Genomic DNA, 20,316 nt, shown 5'->3' with positions numbered 1-20,316 from the left:
CTCTCCAACCATAAAATATTACAAATTGCTGGTTTGGGTGCCATGCTCTTTTCTCTTCTATAGATTCTTGTGAGGACCATTAGTCCAGTTGCGCAGTCATCTGGCATAATGGCAAAACTCCAATTGTCTTTAACAGAAGTATCAGATTCCATCTACTGACATGGCTAAAAGGATCATGACTAGAAAACACATGGCATTGCTTTCTTTAATAAGTTTGTTTTATTTATGCCAGAAAAAGATACTAAAAAATTTACTTTTATCAGAGGCATGTTTTTTCCTCATGACTATTGATTTAGTCAAGAATAGCTTTAAATTCTGTGGTTTTTTTGAAGGGAGGAACTATTGAGGCTGTCATTGATGAGGTTCAGTGGTAGAGTATGAGGAAGGGAAAGCAGCAGGGGCACCACCTTACTAGCATTGCCCCATGAGGCACATGCTCCATGTCCCATTACAAGGAAGCAGTCACACTCATGTCCAGTGCATCCATCAGCCTTGCAGCTGCATCTGTTCCTCTTTCACATGACCTGATGAAAACCAGTAGTTTATGCTTTCAGAAATATTGTCATTGATACTCCAGTGAGTACCCTTGAGAAATCAGTTGAATCTCCTTCTTAAATGTATATTCATTCTTGCTACATTTCCAAAATAAATATTCTCTATATGTTATATCTTACAGAACTTATATTTCAGGCAAATAATGCTTATTTAAAGACTGAAGACTGAATGCTTGTTTAAAGACTGCTTTCACTGTGTACCATGGACAAACTCCCACATCTACCAAGGGGCTGAAAGTTAATGCTAATATTGTCTGTGTATGCCCTTCTGGATGTATACTTGCTTTTAAACAGCTAATACAAAGTAGCATACTGACTTTTAGCAAGTTTGTAACTTATAGGAGTAAAAGAAGCACCTAAATGGCAGAAGCTGCTGCCACTGTCAGACAGAATCTGCTCAGTTTCATTCAATATTGGACATAAAGCAGTCATGGGCCTGCCTGGCTGGGAATGGCTGCTGTAAGCCTAGGAACTTGTAGTCAAATGCTTGGAAAATACCAGACCAGAAGCTGGATAAATGAGAAAATATCACCTGCCTGTTGGTGCTGGAAATAAAACTTAAGAATGCTAGAAATAAAGACATGTGTAATGTTCCTGTTGAACTAAGAGAGTCCTAAAGAAAGTGATGTAGCCTTTGAACTTGCATGGGTGTGTCTCCAAGGCATGCTGGGTACGGAATTTATAACACAGCTGATACTGTGAGAAAAGCTCGAGTATAATGAACTTTCCATACAAAAGAAATGTTTTCATATTTAATGAATTTCAGTACAGAAAAATGCACTTGATAGTCTCCTTGCAGTTTCATGGGCTGCATGAATTTAATGTGCACTCTTTTTTCTTTCCACAGGGCTCCGACGAAGCGAGAGCCTGTCGGAGAAGCAGGTGAAAGAAGCCAAATCTAAATGTAAAAGCATTGCACTGCTGCTGACGGCAGCTCCCAACCCCAATTCCAAGGGGGTGTTGATGTTCAAGAAGCGCCGCCAAAGGGCGAGGAAATACACTTTAGTCAGCTACGGGACTGGGGAGTTAGAACGTGACGAGGACGAGGGTGAAGAGGGTGAAGGTGAAGAGGGGGACAAGGAAAACACTTTTGAGGTGAGCTTGCTTGCAACGAGTGAGTCGGAAATAGATGAAGATTTTTTCTCTGACATTAACAAGGACGGCAAGATTGTGACATTTGACTGGGACAGTGGTCTGCTCGAGGTGGAAAAGAAGACAAAAAGTGGAGAGGAGATGCAGACGCTTGCAGACAGCACAGGGAAAGGGGCCCTCATGTTTGCCAAGAGGCGGCAGAGGATGGATCAGATAACAGCCGAGCAAGAGGAGATGAAGGCAAGCACAGTGCAGACAGAGGAGCACAGGGAAACCACCGTGACAGAGAACTTCCAGAAAGTGAGCTCTTCCGTCTATCAATCAAAAGAGGAGGAAATGTCAAGACAGCAGAGCTGTGTGAGCAAAAGCTACACAGACGTGAGCCAGAATCACAGCAAAGTGGTACAACAAAATGGCTTTGGCTTAGCACCTGGCACAAACCTCTCTTTTCAGTCCTCTGGAACTCAAAAGGCAGCATCTCTGAATAAAACAGCAAAACCCTTCCCTTCCGGAGTTCAAAACCGAGCAGCTGCACCATTTTCACCCATAAGAAATGTCACCAGTCCCCTTTCAGATGCAGCAGCAGCACCTCCTTACTGCTCTGTCAGCCCACCAGCTGAGGCTTTCTACAGACCTGTCTCAGCTCCTGTGGTCAGCAAGGCTGCCCCACCTGCGTGGGCAGCCACCGAGCCCACGGAACACATCGCGTCCAGGGATGAAAGGATTGCCGTGCCAGCCAAAAGAACCGGGATACTGCAGGAGGCAAAGAGAAGAAGCACTTCCAAACCTATGTTCAATTTCAAAGATGCACCCAAAGTAAGTCCTAATCCTGCCCTGTTGTCCCTTGTACACAATGCAGAGGGCAAAAAAGGGACTGGAGCCGGTTTTGAGTCAGGACCCGAAGAAGACTACCTCAGTTTGGGAGCAGAAGCTTGCAATTTCATGCAGACTCAAGCATCTAAACAAAAGGCCCCTCCTCCTGTTGCTCCAAAACCTTCACTCAAGGTGTCTCCTTCTGCTAGTACTCCAGTTTCACCGGTTTGGTCACCTTCAGTTGCAGCTTCCAACAAGCCTCCTTCTTTCCCAGCACCAGCTTCACCTCAGGCAGCGTATCCTGCACCACCCAAATCTCCACAGTATCCTCATTCTCCCGTCCATCCCCCAAGCACTCTTGACCTTGCTGGTCCTTTCAAAGGGCCTCAGGCCAGCCTGGCGAGTCCAAACCTTGCCCCCAAGGCAACACCAGTCACCCCAAGTGCTGCAGAAACAAAGCCTCCCTTTGAGATGCCGCCAGCTATGAGTGGGAAAGGAGCACAGCTGTTTGCCAGGAGGCATTCCCGAATGGAGAAGTATGTGGTGGATTCAGAGACTGTGCAGGCAAACATGGCACGAGCCACATCCCCAACTCCATCTTTACCAGCTTCTTGGAAATATTCATCTAATGTCCGAGCACCTCCACCCATCGCTTATAATCCCATCCACTGTCCATCTTACCCTCCTGCTGCTACCAAGCCTTCCTCTAAGGCCGCTGCTGCTACCAAAAACACAAAAAGAAAACCTAAGAAAGGTCTCAATGCTTTGGATATCATGAAACATCAACCTTATCAACTTGATCCATCTTTATTTACTTTCCAACCTCCTAAAGAAAACCTTGCCATGAAGCAGACATCGAAGCTGTCCACTTCAAAGCAAACACTGCCTTTACCTCCCTACCTTCCACCTGGTGCTGGCTCTCCTACATGGGTCCGGCCGTCTTCGGTGTACTCCGTGCCAGCCTACGGGTCCCAGCCTTCATTCCCATCTAATGCCTCCCTTCCAGGGAATGAATCATATTCACCCACAGGCTACTCTGCGTTTTCTAAGCCAGAAACCACCACATCCTCTTTGTTTACTGCTCCGAGGCCAAAATTTTCAGCCAAGAAAGCTGGCGTCACTGCACAGGTGTGGAAGCCATCGGTTATTCAAGAGTAAACCTGGTTTCTAAGCAGAAACTTAGTGTCCGTTTTGCTTGCAGTCACTTGCAGTCATCTGGCACAGAGATTGTGCCAGTGGTGCTCCTTAGCTTACTTAAGAATGTCAGATGTATCACCTCAAATCTGGGTCCAAAATATTTGAACTTTTTAAAGGAATCAAAATAGATCTAAAATTTTTAGTACATTTATGCATTTTATCAGGTGCTTTACAGAGATGACATCCTAAAATGGAGAGGTGCCATTGCATGAAGTGAGCAGGACACTAGGTTTTTGCTTTAGGACTACAACAATCGAAACAATGAGCAATATTCCTGGTATATCAAATTAACAGAGAACACCTTTCTTCCTGTCCCTCTCCCCAACTGTGTTCTAATGACCTAGGGATTAGAGGACTTTGGTGGTTTGTTTTTTTTTTTTTTAAATAAGTGCCTTATTAACAAATAGTAATAGGTATTATTAACAAAGCATAAAATACAGTGTTAGACACTGACTGATCACTAGCAGAACACAACTGGATAGACCTTTGGCCTGCACAGAGCCTCATGGAATTCACTCAGAATCTGTCCTGGCTTGAAGGTCCTTCCACAGGAATCTGATTGATCAGCCAGGGGCTTAGCTTGTAAGCTATGTGGATCAGCTGTGATCCAAAATCATGAATTGCCTCTGTGATTTCACAGAGAATGTGCTGGAAGAGATGCTGGAGTGTTATGAAGACTGAAAAGTGGTGGAAAGACAGCTGGACAAATTTATTTAAATTTCCCATTTTGGGGAAATTTCACATCCCACATGCAGGCATATTTTTAACCAGAGTTCGCCTTGAACCCAGCAAGTATGAGACAAGCCTGTAAATCAAAATTATTGAGCAGTCAGAGAGGAGAGCTGGGTTTTGCAGCTGCAAAGTAATGAACCAGTTTCTTGTGAAAGCACAGTGACTGAGAACTGGAGGGCTGCCTGTAGAGTGCTGATTCTTGCTCCCAGAGTACTCTGTGCCAAAGAAATTACCAGTAAATCATGATTATGACCATGTCTTCCTACTGGCCTCTTGTACACATTTAATTTTCTTCTCTTGGGTCTCTACAGTGCTTCTTCCCACGTGAAATCTTTTTACTCTGGTCTTTTACTATCTTTTATTTGTCATATTGGGGACTAAGGATTGAAATACTGCTACTGGGGGGAACTTTTAAGAGCCTGTGGTCTTGAAATGTACTGTATAATCCTGCAGTGAATCTAGAGCAAATATTTGAGTAGTTTAGTATGGCTTTCATCAGCATCAGTGGTGCTTGGGCTGTTTCTCACAACCGAAGGAATCAAAATCCATCCCAGGTGTGAAGCTAAAGATTAAAACATAACTCTGTGAATAAAGGTGGCAGAATCTGTTGGTATATTTGTTTAAACTATCATTCAGCTAGTTACAGACCAGATTGTGGACCTTGTATATCATAGCAGGGTTTGTAGAACCATCTCTCTCGATGAAGAAAACATTCCTAAGTATGAACAAAATCTCTGTAGTTTGGTCCTATGATGGTAACTCAAATTGCAATCAAAGATGAGAAGAATGCATTTGGTTGCACATGCAGAAAGCAGGCTGAATTCAAACTCTAATCAAACCAATAGACAACCTTCCTATGAATTTTGGACCTCCAAAATTCTACTCTCCCCTTTAAATTTTAGATTGGGATACTGACTGAATTAGAAGAAAATCACCAAGGGATCCATCTCCCCCTTAAAATTCAGAAAAAAATGATATGAAATTCAGAGGGGAAAAAATTGGAAAACTCAATAAATATCTATACTGCATTTACCTGGAAATAGAAAGTAGCAATATTTTAGTCCTTTGGAGATCTCCCTTCTATCTGTTTTCCACTGTCAATATCTGTACTTTTCTTCTATCATTAAACTTGTCCCTTTCCTCTCTGCTTGTTTGTGGCTTTTTTTCTTTGGTTTGGCTGCTATTTTTTTGTTTCACTTCCATGTACACACTGACAGTACATTTTTGGGGGAAGTCTATTCCCTATGCTAGCCTGTAAACATGAAATCTCCTCCTTCCCCTTCCTCACTCCTTTGCTCCCTCCTTTCTTCCCCTCTTTCCAAGTTCAATCTAGAGTTGCACACACTATTTTTGGTGGACTTTAAGACACCAGTATGTACTTAGAATAAAGATCTCCTGCCAAAGGTAAGTAGTACTGTGAAAAGACACAGAAATCTGATCAGCCTCGTATCGCTTTCCATGATTTTGCTTAGTCTCCTCCTGTAAAGCACATCTGTAAATTATAATCATACTTCTGTACTTGCTCACCCCAGCACCAAAAGAATATTTCCTTTCCCTAATGAGGAGATTTATAGCAGCTTTGTCCTTCCTTCACAAGTATTGGTATTGATGCCTGTGGCTCTGAGACACAGTAGCTTAGAAAGTGCATCTATGCTGAAAAGCTGAATTTTGATCATATTTGCATTCAAATACAAGTATTTTATATGGCCTGGAACAATGACAGAAGAATTTTTAAAGCACCAGTAAGAGTTAAAAACAAAAGTCTCAATAACATTAGTGCTCTTAACTCAGTTCAGATCTTTTGAAAATCTCATTCAAAGCCCAACTCTGAATTCAATTTCTTATGTACACATCATCCTACACACATGGGGCTTGGATCCAATTTGGCTTCAAGGCTCTTTTTACTAATCAGGTAAGTCTTTAATTCTTATTACTATTTCAAAACACTGCTCTGCCTACAGTAACAGGTTTATCCAAGATGTAATCTCTCATGAAGCAGATATTTAGAGGAAAGGTGAGCTGCTCATTGTCATGGGTCCAGATGAAAAGCTAAAGTCAAACATAGCTGAAATATCAAGGAAATGAATTGTTTGTGTAGAGGAGCCATCTAAAATTTCACTTGGGAAGGGCAGTAAGCTTTCATAAATAATTTTCTGAAGAAGCTATTAGAATTATTATATATAATATGGTAAGATTGCCAAGATGCAATTGTCATCTTTGCTATGGAAGCATATTTAACAGTGAATTTTAAGCCATGTCCAATAACAATATTTCCAGTATGTTCACATTAAAGGAGGAATTTAAGTGTTTTATGACTATTTTAACACATTTAATTACAGCACAGACCGGAAGTACTATAATGCACCAGTTTTGATCTCACATTCTAGACAGCCTTTTCATAAAATCAGCTACCTCCATCACGGCTTAATATACCTTCAATTTATTATTAAGCCTGCTTTATAACTGAATTGAAGATTTGCTTTGGAGATGAGTGGCTTTCAGACAAAAAGTTAAAATCTCTGATGCAAAAATAAAGGACACAAAATTTAGTTCTTCAACAAAGAACTGCTTAACTCCTCCTCCCTTCTCTAGAGGAACCACTCTTACCATGTTACTGCTTGTCAAAAAATAATATATTATGAAACAACCAGAAAGATATTTCAATGCATTTTTCTTGTAGGAACTTTTATAATGTAAACATTACCATCTTTTACAAGTAAGCCTGATTATTTTGCTTTCTCTGCTCTCCTAAGGAAAAAACAAAAAATAAGAGGCTGAGGTACCAGCAAAAAAAAAAAAAAAAAAAAGGAAGTGTGGAGCTTGTGTGTGGTTCAGATAGAAAAATTAGTGCTAAGTGGCAGAGCAGCAATTTTGAGAGAAAAGACTACTGGGATTAGAGGGAGGCAAGCTGGGGGGACAAAATTCCATAAAAAAAGAGTGACTACACAGGGTAAAATACCTGTCAGAGGATTTTGAAATACTGAAGGTAAAAGAACAACCAGCAAGAGGGGCTCATGTATTCTGCATATAGAGACAGCTGACTATTTCCAGACATTTAGTGAATTTTTTTTTATTGAACTCTGATAAAAGATTACAAGCAGTTATAAAGAGAACTTCACACCAAATGATGTGATCTGGGAGGAGCATTGCTTATGAAGTATCCAGGATGAGAGCTCAACAAAGGACCAGCCTGACCCTCACATGCTGCTGCTCCAGCTGTTCTGGAGTAGGGAATGATCTGTATACTGTGAGGCAGGGGAACAGCAGGGAAATGACAACAACTAACACTATGCAAAATGTTTCTCCTCTCTTTTTTCCAGGATGCTTTTCCAGATTTGCTAGCTTTAAAATTCCAAACCCTTTGGTTCTAAAAATTTCCCTCTTCCAGTCTTGCCTTTTTACATGATGCAACTTTCTGTACCTGAAGTCAAACACCTGGGATTCCACTGACTGCTTTGGTGGTTTGGCATGGCAAGTGCAAATCTTAATTACACAGCTTGGCATAATGGCATTCTATAATGGCTCTGCTCAGCTTGGAATGGAAACACTATATGAAGAAGAAACTTGACAGGATCTTCAAAACCCTGTGGATTCAGAAGCTCTGAATGAACTCACTGCTGGTAGTCTCTTGGGAAAATATGTAAGCATGGTAATTTCACAGCAGTCTTGGTGCCCCCATCACAACTTCACAGTACCCATGACAACAACTGGTCTTGTTTTACAGCAGACATTACTTTTGCATGCAATTACATAAAGGAGCAGTTGGAATCACTCAAGAGTTATGTTTGACAAGTGGTTTTCAGCTGGTAGCTTACTAAAGGAAGCCCTTCATGTTTTCATCAAATGATTTAAAAAGTAGAAAAAATCCTGAATCTCTATGTTGAAATGATCTCTACAGGTGCAGATTTGAACTCTTTCTTTACAAGCATAGCATATGACAGTAATCCCATGGGTTTAATATTTGCTTCCTTAAGTAAGGCAGGCAGACTTTCTCTTTGTGTGCTAATCAAGTCTCCAGTTATCCTCTACAGCATTTAAAGGAAAAATCTATTCCTCATTGTAATGATCTTGACAAACTTTTTAATTGCAGTGCATGTGAAACCTGCACAAACATCTGTGTTAATACAATAACTGCACACTCCCTTAGGCTGAGAAAATTCAGCTGTGAGAGAAATAACTTCCTGAATTTACAGATTAACTATCTGGATGAAGGCTTCCTTTGTGGGAATTAATGTAAAACCAGCATTTTCAAACAAGAATCCTCATTCTTTTGTACATTTTAAAGACAGAAATCCTAAACCAGAAACTCCCCTCATAACTCCAGGCAATTCAAAGATAAGACGCTATGAAAATAACCAGGTCATTTCTAAATAAGTGTCAAGACTGAACTGTTGAACAAATGGAGTGTTTCTCTTGATGTTTCCATCTATGTCTGAAACAGCAGATTGTAATGATTTTTAGAAAAATACAACAAACAGAAGAAAAGTAGTAACATTACAGAAGTAAATACATTCCCAATCACAGGAGCGTGTTGGATTACAAAGGGTGACATGGAGCACAACATTCAGTTTCAGTGTGAGCTTTAACTGATTGAGAAGCAAAGAATTCAGCACATTTATATTATAAGCAAAAGTTTCCATACAAAACATTTGGACAAATATTTTCAGTTTTCTAAAATATTCTTTTCCCCCAAAAAACCATAAATAACTGCTAGTGATTTTTGGCTTTGATTTGTGAGAATGCTACTTCTCACAGCCCCTCTATGCAGGTTGTTGGTACATGGCTCTATACTGAAAACAAAAGCAAAGTATCTGGCATCTGGGTACACTTGGTTTTCTTCCTAGAGTACTGAAGTGGTACTGATGCAAGCACATGACACTGTGTATATAGAATTATGAGAAAAACAATATTAAACACTGCTGTTTGGATTGCAAAGCGAGGCACTTGGAATTCTTGTTGCCTGTGTCAGCTTAATCCAACCTCCTTGGTTTGTGTGGCCAGAACATCTGCAGTCATGTCATATGTGGTTCCTTTTGCTGTAGGACTCCAACCGGGGATTCCCATCTGACAAACAGCTCTTTGCTGCTTTGTTTTGACATCATTCCATGCGCAGCACCATTCCTTATTCAATGCACACTCTTCAAAGGGTGCCCTTCATACTGAATTATTTTCTTACAGATTTTTGCTGTTAGCACCCAAATCATTCAGAAGTCAGGATTCATCTTTACACTGTTGCATTCTACAAATGAGTAAATACTGCACAGATTGAGCAGCACTGACACCAGGGCACTCTGTGGCCCTGGATGTCCAGTTCAAGGCACTTCAAGGCCCTCCAGAGCCCAGCAGCACACGCAGAAGTTACTCTGTCAATGTGATCCTTAACATCCCTCTGTGAGTGTTAACAGCTGGCAGACTCCAGCTGGAATTCCAGAAAGGGAACACTCAGTGACCAGCTATGAATTCCAACCTGCAAAAACACCTTTTTTTACAATATACTCCTATGTTAGAGAACCGTAATATTTCCTAAATGAATCCCTGAAATGGCACTGGTGCGGCAGAAATCCTGAAATTTAATCAAAATGCATCAGCACTGGGCAATGGTGCTTTCATTTTAGAGCTTTGGAACAGCTGACCTTCCAAGTTCACTAGCATTGCTTCAAGGTAGCTTTTTAAGAGCCAAAATAAAACCTGTAATACAATCATGGAGCACACAGTAACAGGGGGTTTGAACCACCAGATTGTGGGAATGATTGAACCACCACTTGTAGGAATGAATGAAACCCTCCTACCTCACAGGGCTAGTACAGGCTGTGCTCCTGTTGAGCTTGCATAAAGCTCTCAGCATGAATGTTCACACATAGGGACATTTACACTGAAATATGGGACACTTCAGACACAAAGATTTGTGTCAAACCAGTTCTAAAGCAGGCAGTGGTACCACATCTCCAGGCAGAAAGGTCAGAAAATAGGGCCATCTTTGCACTGGTAGCTGTGCAATATAAAATCCAGAAGGTGGCAGCAAACATTCTTCCTTACAAGAAATAAACAGTTTATTCCAAGGAAATCCCTACGGCCAAAAGTTTCAGACATTTGCTTTCTATAGGCATAAGTATACTGTATTTTGAGAACTGCATATGGATAAAGATTAAATGATAATGAAAAGCTGATTTTCTTTCATTTGCACAGGTGCAAATTCAGCTAACTAAATAATTCATGACAAGTTAGCAATAGTCTTTTGGTTTTTTAGCCACCCAGGCATTTTGCAGTAGTGAAGGCCTAATTTTAATAATTTACTTTCCTCTTCTACCATTACTTGACAACTAAAATTGACTTTATTTTCAAAAGCAAAATTTTTCACAAATTTTGTCGCAAAGCTTACGTGACTTGCCACAAAACTTATGTGAGGTGGCTGACAGTAACTGCTTCCTTAGTTTGTATACAAATTATGAAAACATGATTGTTCTCACCTGAAATAACACCACATTTAGAAACAATCTGAATTTAGAATAAATTAGATTCTAGTCCTAAAATTCCCCATAAATTTTCAGAATCAAGCCCGGACAAGACAGCTTTGAGGAAGTCAGGATCAGGCCGGAACTGTGTGATTCTAATCTATTTCTGGTCTCAGTACAGCCACTGACAAGGTTTTAGTTGTTAGACAGGTGAGATTCCCTCACCTGTCATTGGCTCATTAGCCAAATTTCTTCATTCCCATTTTAGTCTACTGTAAAATATTTCAAGAGTTTCAAATAAAAATTATTTTTCCATTTTATTTCAAAACTTTTGGTAGTTGAATTGTAAAATAGCTGTAGCATTTACTGCAGAGGTGGCAGCATTTCAGAGAGAAATTATTTTTTCATGACATAAAGTTTAAATAATAAATGGTTTGGGACAAAAAAAAAAGCTGTAATAATATTAACAATATGTCTCCCTTCCATACTCAGCTCAGTTAAAAAAGCTGAAGTGCTTCTTTCATGTTAAAAAAAATGGAAAGAAGGAAAGAATTGAAAGGCATAAAAATTCAGTGTTATTTATTTTGTCATAGCATTTTCTCAGTGGTTTGGTCTCTAATTGGAGTGGCCATTACAAGCCCATAGAAGGCCAAAGGAGACATGCATCACTCTGGGCTTTGTATAAAGACAGAGTCGCTTTTTGAGATAAACCAACTGTTTTATCTGCTTCCTCCTCCTTTGTCCCCTTTCTGTGTAAACAGCATCCAGGCACTATTGTTAACTCAGATTTTTATGTGATTTGATAGGGGATTAAGGAGCAGGACCTTATGAAAAGACAAAAATAAAATCTCTTTAATGACTTAAACACGAAGGTCCAAATTTTTCAAGTGACTTCATTAGGAAGGAGTTTATGTGGAGAGAGTTTCACTGGACTATTCAGAGTCCAATTCACTTTTGTCTCCTTGACTGGTAAAAAGGCAGCTGTGGCATGTAAAAACACACACACACACACACACACACACACACACAGTTTTTTCTTACTGAGATGTGCCATCTGAGACAGAAAAACAGCTGCTGGGAAATCATTTCACTAAGTAGTATTATTCATTCTTATTTAGTTTGAAAAAGGAAGAAGACCTTTCTGACTCCTGCCTTTAAAATTTGCACTATTTTATAAACCTAAGTATTGTTCTTTTTGTCTTGCAGCTGTTCATAGTTAACAAGAAAATTGAAATAGTTTTAAGTTCAAAATAACCCATTTTTCCTGATTGTTGGTAAAGATATTCTTGAATCAAAGATAGACAGTCACACTCATCCATCTTACATTAACTAGATCTATACATGCACACACCTAAGTACTGCTTTTACATTCATTTGCTTGTATATGGAAATAGTTACTTTCCGAAGTAGTATTATATAAATACTAGTTTATATTAACATATATCTTATAAATATCAGAGATTCTTGCCATGTCATAAATGTTTGTTTCAGTGAGCAGTGTTTAACTAGTTTGTATTTTCAAAATACTAAAATACTTTTTCAATAATTTTCAAAATACTAAAACTAACCTAAACAGTTCAATCTGTTTGCACAGACACCCAAGGCATTTAGCAGCTATCAGAATTCTTTGATTGCAAAGGACAGCTCTAAAAGGACAGCTCTTCCTCTTCTTTACATTTAGGAATCATTTTCCCTTCAATAACTACTGTAGAAAAGGTTTTTCCCTCTGAAAACATCCAGGAACTGGAAAAGAATAAATTAGTCAGTGTTGAGGGTTCTAGTTTGTCTTGCTGCATAATACTTCAATATTCTAATAACTGTTTTACCACAAGATTACAGGAAGACAAAATGTGATAAAGTAATTATTCTGGTAGCATTGGAAGATCTCTACCCCTCTTTTTATGATTTTCTTGTAGCTTAAGGGAAAAAGAGGGAAGAGTAATTATTCTCTAGTTACACTTCATGTTTTCTATTGTGTCTGAGGTTTGCGCATTGTTTCTAGTACACGCTTGTCAACAGATGTTTCTCCAAGGTTTAAATATAAAGGGGAAATATTAGAAAGTATTAGCATGTCTGGCTACTGCTGTCCAGCAGATGAATGATGAATTCTAGTGATGGAAGTTGCCTTAATTCCAGAGTTTGTTAGCTGGAAGGGGCTGAACAATAAGCCAAAGTAAACCAAAGTAATGTGTTAGTTACTTAGTGGGGATCTTCTTCCTCAAATTACTTCAGGCCCTTATGGAATTGACAAGGTTCTTCCCATGTACTTCAGCCTTCTTCCAGGTAAAACATCTGGAATGCTATTTACCCTCACGGGTTTTGTCTTCTCACAATCCAAGAAGATAAATATTAGTTAAACCCATACACTGTTCAGTCCTTACTTCAAGGAAGCAAAGATTATCCTTACTTTACCAAAGCTAGAGGAAACAGATGTGCATTTTCATATTTTGGAATTTCAAAGTTAAAACCCAGCCTATTTATTATAGATAATAATATAAGTTTTTAGAACTTTTTTCTAAAGACAAGCTATCAAGTGGGAAATGGAAGCCCAGAGCAGGACTTCTACCTAAACAATACAATAGAATGGTTCATTTTGATAAAAAAGTAGTAAAACACACTGAATAACTCGCCATTCTCTGATTAAACTCTGTCAAAGAAAATTAGTTCCTGCTTTATAACTTATGGTTATAAAAAAGATACTTCCATAACTTGATTAACTTGATTAACTCTGGAGTTTTCCTCTGAACAGGACAGACTAAACAGTATCTTCATCTAAAGGTGTTGAAAAGCCAGATATTTTATCCAACGCTTGTTTAAACAGTGTCATTTCCCTCTGCATCTCTGAAATCCTACAAAGTACACACAGGGCTTTGAACTGGAATGTCTGTTGAAAAAGGGGAACTTTTCTGCTCTAGAACCCTACTTAGAGGAGCTAACACATGTAGACTAACAAGGTGAGCCTGTTTGATCAACTTCTTCATCCCTCTGTATGACCTTATCTTCTTAATTGCTTTATATTCTTAATTACCACCCAATTTCTTGCAGTTTGGGTTATCTGATTAATTTCTAACATAGAGGGGTGTGTGGATGGGATTAATAATGTTGGGGAGTTTTCTCTCTCAAAATGCAAACTGGAAATAGCTGATCATAGCTAAGAGGTGAAAGGATACTCCTGTCATAAAGCATCAGTTGTGAAACTTGTCAAAACTCTCATGACATAACCTCTGAGTGTCACTACACTTTTTAAAAGAGATTGAAATCTGAAGTCTCTTCCTCAGTTTCATCTCTCATACAGGGGACTGATATTATAACTGGACTTAATACCCAAAGCAGTGGTCATTCAAGTTCCTTAAGTGCAGCAAGATCCTGTGGCAGAAACACTTAAAATGTGACATTTCTATGTGAATCTTTGCTAGATCAGCTATACCTTGAATGATCACACACCTAGTTGGCTGTTCTCTAGTTCATGCTCACAGTGCTTCAAGTTTGGGAAGCTCATTAGAAAAAGTAACAGAGCACAATGTTGTTCAGAGTAAATTCTGTCAAAGTCTCTGGCAAAAAGAGCCAGGAATTCCACAGCAGATTTCAGAATTAAAGGCATTTAAGCCTGAGGACATGAATCAATGAGTGTGAATCAGTGTGTTTAGGAACCACATTTATAGAGACTATAAGGAAAAGGTAATTTGTGCGACACAGAGAGCAGGTCTGGCTTGGGGACAGGCTGTACCTGCTTCGTGCGCTGCCAAATGGCTGTTGCAGAACCTTCTCACAAACACAGTTTCTGTTTCAAAGTGCTGCATTACTAAGAAGATTAGGATTTGTCAAAAATTAATGGATTGCTCCTATAAGTGGGTCGGAATGTACTGAAATTCTGAGTGCATTGCCTTTTAAAGAAGCCAAAAGTAGCGTCATATAAGGGTATTAAGTGAATGATTGTATTAACGCCTTTAATTGCTTGTGTTCACTTTTGTGCCCCAAAAAGTGAAAACTAGGATAAGTCTAATAATTTTTGAGCAAGAAAAGCCTTTCTTAAAAGGAGATTGCCAGAGATATGTTCTTGGACAGATGTCGTAGACAGAGCCTGTTATCAATTAGGCTGTGCCTAATGTTAGAAGAATCTTGTAAACACAAAACTGTCACAACATGACTCCCTTCTGCATTAAGAATGGTCTTTTTAGAGCAAGGCACAGCAGCTAAGTAGTGGGAAAGCTGCACAGTTGCTAATGCCACTGTAGTTTTTCAGTAAAAGCCTGTCTTTGGTCTGCTTACGTTCCTCAAAAATTAAATTTCCTGTGTCTTTGTTCCTGTTTCTTTCTCTGCCTCCTGCCCTTCCAGTAAATTAAAGTTCTAAAAGATACCTGTAGACATAAAAAGGGACTGCCAGGATGTCACGTGCCTTCAGTGTCTTTTGTTCCAGTTTGGAAGTGAAGGGGCTTCCTTTCTTGCTGGTTAATAACTGTATTTGGTATTTTGTCTTCCTAGGGAAGGAGCAGTGGCCGCTCATTATCGCTTCCTGGGACACCTTCTTCATTCATCTCTCGAGCCATGTCTCCTACTTCTCCTCTTGTATTTCAGCCTGCCCCTGACTACTTCAGCAAGCCAGACACAGCAGCTGACAAGCCTGGCAAGAGACTGACTCCCTGGGAAGCAGCAGCCAGATCTCCCCTTGGCCTCGTGGATGAAGCTTTTGGCCCCCAAAGCATGCAGGAATCCATTGCTGCTAACGTAGTATCGGCTGCTCGCAGGAAAACGCTTCCTGAGCCACCAGATGAATGGAAACTTAAAGTTTCTAATGAGCCCTCAGCCACAAGTGGTAGCATAGCCTTACTGGGAGGGAAGCAGTCGGGGGTTCTGTCACCCCAAAAAAGCTCTCTGTCTGCCCCAAGTGCCCCCACCCAGGCTGGCCCTAAGCTGCAGTATCCCTACTGCACGCAGCGCTCCACAACAGATCCTGATATAATGTCCATGGATTCCAGGTCTGACTATTGCTTGTCAACAGCTGATTCAAACTACAATCCACAGCCAAGGGGATGGAGGCGTCCAACATGAGCAGTTGAAGGGTCTGGGGCATTTTCCCTTCCTCCAGCTCAGCAAGCCCTAAGATTTGAGTTGGAGAAGGAAAGTTTCTTGCTGACCTGGTGATCTCTGAAGTAAAAAAATGAGGAGACAAAATTGGATGGAGCACAGTTTTCACATGACTGCAGCGCTAGTAGCCTCTAGAATAGACTCAGTTTTACACCTAAGATTGTTCTGTTTGTCAAAAGGCAAAAATATGCATTTCTTGGGGTGAGGGGGGGAGATGAAAGTGGGACAATCCATGTACTCGATGCAAAAATCTAGCAAGGGTGTAGAAAGTGACAGCAAAAATGCTTGCAGTTAAGCTAATGTGGAAAAAAGTAAAATAAGGGCATTTTAAAACCAAGAAATATTTTACAGGATCTTGTAGGTTTTCTGTGAATGTTTGACATGAGTTCCAAGTTATGAAATATAGTCAGATTTGCAGAAGTTCTAATGAAAGTGGAAGACTTTGAAGCACTGGCTTATTTGCCATATGGTTTTTTACTGCATTTCTATAATGAGCTAAGAAAGTAAATCCATGAATATTTTTACTGTGGCAACAGTTAAAGTACATCTGTGGCAATGGTGCCTGAATCACCACAATATGTAGGTACAGGAAATCATACACAGTCACTCATTTCAAGATAGATTTCAAGACAGTTCCGATGAAGTTTTACATCTTGTAATTAATCTGAAAACACCAGGAAGAAAGGCTTTGTTAATAGAGATCAATACCATGATACTTGAACAACAAAAGAGATGAGGAGTGTATTTAAACTGGTTTGCAAGTTATTTTTGTAATAAACTATCAAACAAGTTAGAGGCTGAACAGCCTTTATTTCTCTGTGAAATTCACTATTTGCTGAGCATTTACTGCTCCAGTGCCTGGTAATCCAACTGGCTGGGCAGTCATTCATGTTTCTAAGGTAGCTCAATGTTTAGAAAGCTTTTGAGTTGTATCATCAGTTGGGAAGACATAGATAAGTTGTCTAGCAAGGACACTTCCTGCTCTATGTAGAAGTAGGTATGTGACAGAGGGTTCCTGATACGTCGTGCACGATGCGAGTCTTGGAGCAAATTTTTGGGTGGTTGGTTATATCTAAGTGATGTTGATGGATCTGAAGGGATGGTGAATAATTTTTGCTGGTGAGACATACCTTGCATTTGCAGCTTATTTAAACAATAGAAATATGTGGCTAAAAATGTATGTATTCCAAGCTTCCTGGGTAGTTTAGATATTGTTTAAGCATTAAATGAACACCCCCAGTTTTAAGAAGTGCTGTCAATCCTCCTTATTCTTGAAGGATCTGTCAAGCACAGTCAGCTGAAATTACTGCAGAAGCACTATTAACTCTCCTTAGTTTCAGTAAGGCTGTCACTGTGAGTGAAGGGATTAGATTAGAAAAAACTAAAACATATATGCGGCAAGAACAGATACAAAATATTCCCATCAGCAAATAATTTTCACTCATAGCAATTATAAAATGTAATTGGTATGAAGGAGAAAGGAAAATTAAATCCAAGTTCAGCTGAGCTGGAACTTTCCTTAAAAGCAAATAATTACAGGAAAAAATATAGCCTTAATGAGTTTAAGTTGGCAGAAATTCTGTAGCCAAATAGAAGTCTCCCTAAAATTCAACTGATCCTTCTGACCAGTCAGGAAATGAAGATGTGAGGGTGGTGAACCTTTAGAATAGGATCATATTGCTATAGCACCTTACAGATTTATTTCACTATATGAATTTACAAAAAAAAAAAAAAGTTATTTAGAAAAATTACACAAACAAGTCTGCCATGATACGCCTGAAAATGAGCTTTGCACCTCAGAGTTATATATGCACATAATCAGAGTAAATTTTCCTGCCACACAGGCAAAAATAGATGTCTCTCTGTAGAGTCCCTTTATGTCTCCTTTTATCACAATTGGGAATATTCCACCAGTGTGATTGTGGAAGTCCCCTTAGCCATGAGGGCTTATCCTCAGATCTAACCCTATTGCCCTGGAAGTACATGCCAAATCTTCACTTAATTTCAGTTAAATTATAAATCAAATTGAAATTCAGTGAAATTTATAGTTCAAGGCCATCAAGGCCTTACCTATTCAATAAATACCAATGCATATGCATTTCACAGAAGGCCTACATTCTGAAAAGTGCATGCCTCTTATATATTTTGCTGACCTGTGGTCCATATTTACATAGCAAAACAAGTTCTGTTTCCAGGTCAGGTTCAGGTTTCTAACTGTTTCCTTTACATCATTAAAAAGAAAACTAGATTAATGAGTTTGCATTAAGGCATATTTTTACCCAACACCATTATTTTAATGCTAAGAATTGGACACCTAACTTTTACATTCCCATTGAATGTACTAGTGTGAATTCTGAGATCATTCATCTACCAGAAGCAAATGTGTGCTTAGTTTTAAGGTACATGCAATTAAAAATTGCCAAAAGTGTTTTTAAATTTTGATATTGCAAAAGAAGTTATGATACAAAGTGATCTTAAAAGGCTTTAATGCTGTGATCACATGACATTACAGGAAAACATTCTCTAGGATGAAGCCCTATTTCCCCACCCCAAATAGGCAACAAACATGGAAGTGAAGAGTTTCAGACAGGATCACTGACTTTCTGTCAACTTCCCTAGAACAAAAAATGTGCAGCCTTATAATTTCATTCTATTCAGAAGTAGGAATTAATCTCTCAGTACTTCTGTGAACATGAGAATTCCTGATGCTGAGTTTCATGTGGCTTTGTATCATATCGTAGATTAATTTGGGTGTTTAAAATGACCTACTCCAGATGTGGTTTTTTTCCTCCTGCTGAGGATTTCCTAGCTCTCTTTCCCATGTGGATTCTCCCATATCTTATATGGAATGACTTCGCAGTGCAGCATGTCCCTGAATAACAACACTGGTAAGTGGATCTGGCCTCCCCAACGCCATCTATTTTTATAAAGTCTGTGGGCAATGGATTTTCTCTGAGATCTGTTCCTCTGCTGCAGAGAAATGGAACTAATAAACATTTTTGTAGTTATTAATGGGAGGGCAGACATGAGGGCAGGCATGCAGACAGATCACATAGACTTGTTTGGAGAAATCAGGCTAAATCCAGATTGAGATCATGTAGTGATTTCGAAGAAAGCAGCAGGCCCAGACCAGTAAATAAAATATTAATGCATCAGAACTTTAAAAGGACTCCACAGCATTTTCCACTTTCTGTCATTCACCCCATTCCTCCACTAGAAAAGCATCTTTCTATCAAATAGTTGTGACTGTTGTGTGTGAGTTCTGAGTATATTAACGCAAGTAATTAATACATTTGCTTTTGAATGTACAGATCTGCTCAGTAAATGTGAGTAAAAACTTCTCTTGATATTTTAAATCATTGGCTTTGTGTTCACCCTCAGAGGTATCTCTGTTAACATGCAGAGCATTTGAATACACAATATAACTGAAAATTTAATTTCTTTAGTTATGTTAGATGATGATGTTCACAACTCTTGTTCATAGTTTGTTTTCATTTTGGTGTGCTTTAACACAACCAAATATCTATTCACACTGCATTTCTGCCTAGTAGCAAGAGACTGTGTTATCTTTATAAAAGACTTTTCACTTCTAAAGACTTTTGCTCATTGCAAAGGACGCTTTATATGACAGTGCATGCCAGCGATGTAAATTGTATCACATAATAAAGTGATTTGACCAATCATATGAGAAACACAATTTTGTTTTTCCTAAATTCTTGTCTGTTTGTTTAAATAATCTGAAGCCAAGTAAAGCCTAATCTCTTTTTTTCTGCACCATTTTTAGACTCATTGACTTTGCCTGTCAGTGACCTCGTGCTGGTATGAGCTTCTAGAAGCTTAAATCAGCATCAGGTCAAAAGGCAACTTATCAAATTTAGTGGAATTTCACTTCCATACTGACTAAGCAGAGGAAGGAAACACAGTGAAGCACAATCTACCCAGGTTAAAACAGAACAATACAAACAGAACAGTTTTTATTGTTTGAACATTTTCATCCCAACCACAAAAATCTGCAACTAAAATCTACTTACTGTACTTACTTGTCTACTTTACTTGCACCTAACTCTCTGTTTATTTCTTTGTTCATTGCTGTATTCTCATTGTTTATTCTCAACTGAAACATACTGTTCAAACATGAAATAAATATTGTGAATAAATTGTGAGCCCAATCTGTACACTATGCAGGCTATTTGGATAAATAGGTCTCCAGGAAATAAGGCCAGCATCCACAATCTAGCTGTGGAAAGTCAGATGAGATTTTCACTATAGACATGAAATGAATCTCAAAGCAGTTTTTGCATTTGTACAGCAAGCAGGATTTTGTCCCCAGTACAAGAAAAATGATTAATGCATGTAAAGCTCGGGGACCTGAAAAAACTCCACAATAGCAT

General features: G+C 39.1%; 1 protein-coding gene across 2 annotated transcripts in view; it reads left to right on the top strand.

The window, feature by feature from the left end:
* The window catches only part of SYNPO2 (synaptopodin 2), a 74,931-nt gene extending 58,846 nt beyond the window's left edge, over window positions 1–16,085 (top strand). Inside the window, exons 4-5 of one of the 2 annotated variants that reach the window (XM_053975903.1) lie at window positions 1,402–3,587; window positions 15,323–16,085. In XM_053975903.1, coding sequence (XP_053831878.1) covers window positions 1,402–3,587; window positions 15,323–15,889 — 2,753 coding nt within the window. In that variant the 3' untranslated portion in view covers window positions 15,890–16,085. Of the gene's footprint in view, window positions 1–1,401; window positions 3,590–15,322 lie in introns of both variants that reach the window. The other variant, XM_053975904.1, reaches the window with a different exon arrangement.
* Window positions 16,086–20,316: the final 4,231 nt, after the last annotated feature.

The sequence above is a fragment of the Vidua macroura genome, chromosome 4 (genome assembly GCF_024509145.1).
Source record: "Vidua macroura isolate BioBank_ID:100142 chromosome 4, ASM2450914v1, whole genome shotgun sequence".
In the NCBI taxonomy this organism is placed as follows: domain Eukaryota; kingdom Metazoa; phylum Chordata; class Aves; order Passeriformes; family Viduidae; genus Vidua; species Vidua macroura.
The sequence above is the reverse complement of the archived record's forward strand: the minus strand, read 5'-3'. Positions and strand labels throughout refer to the sequence as shown.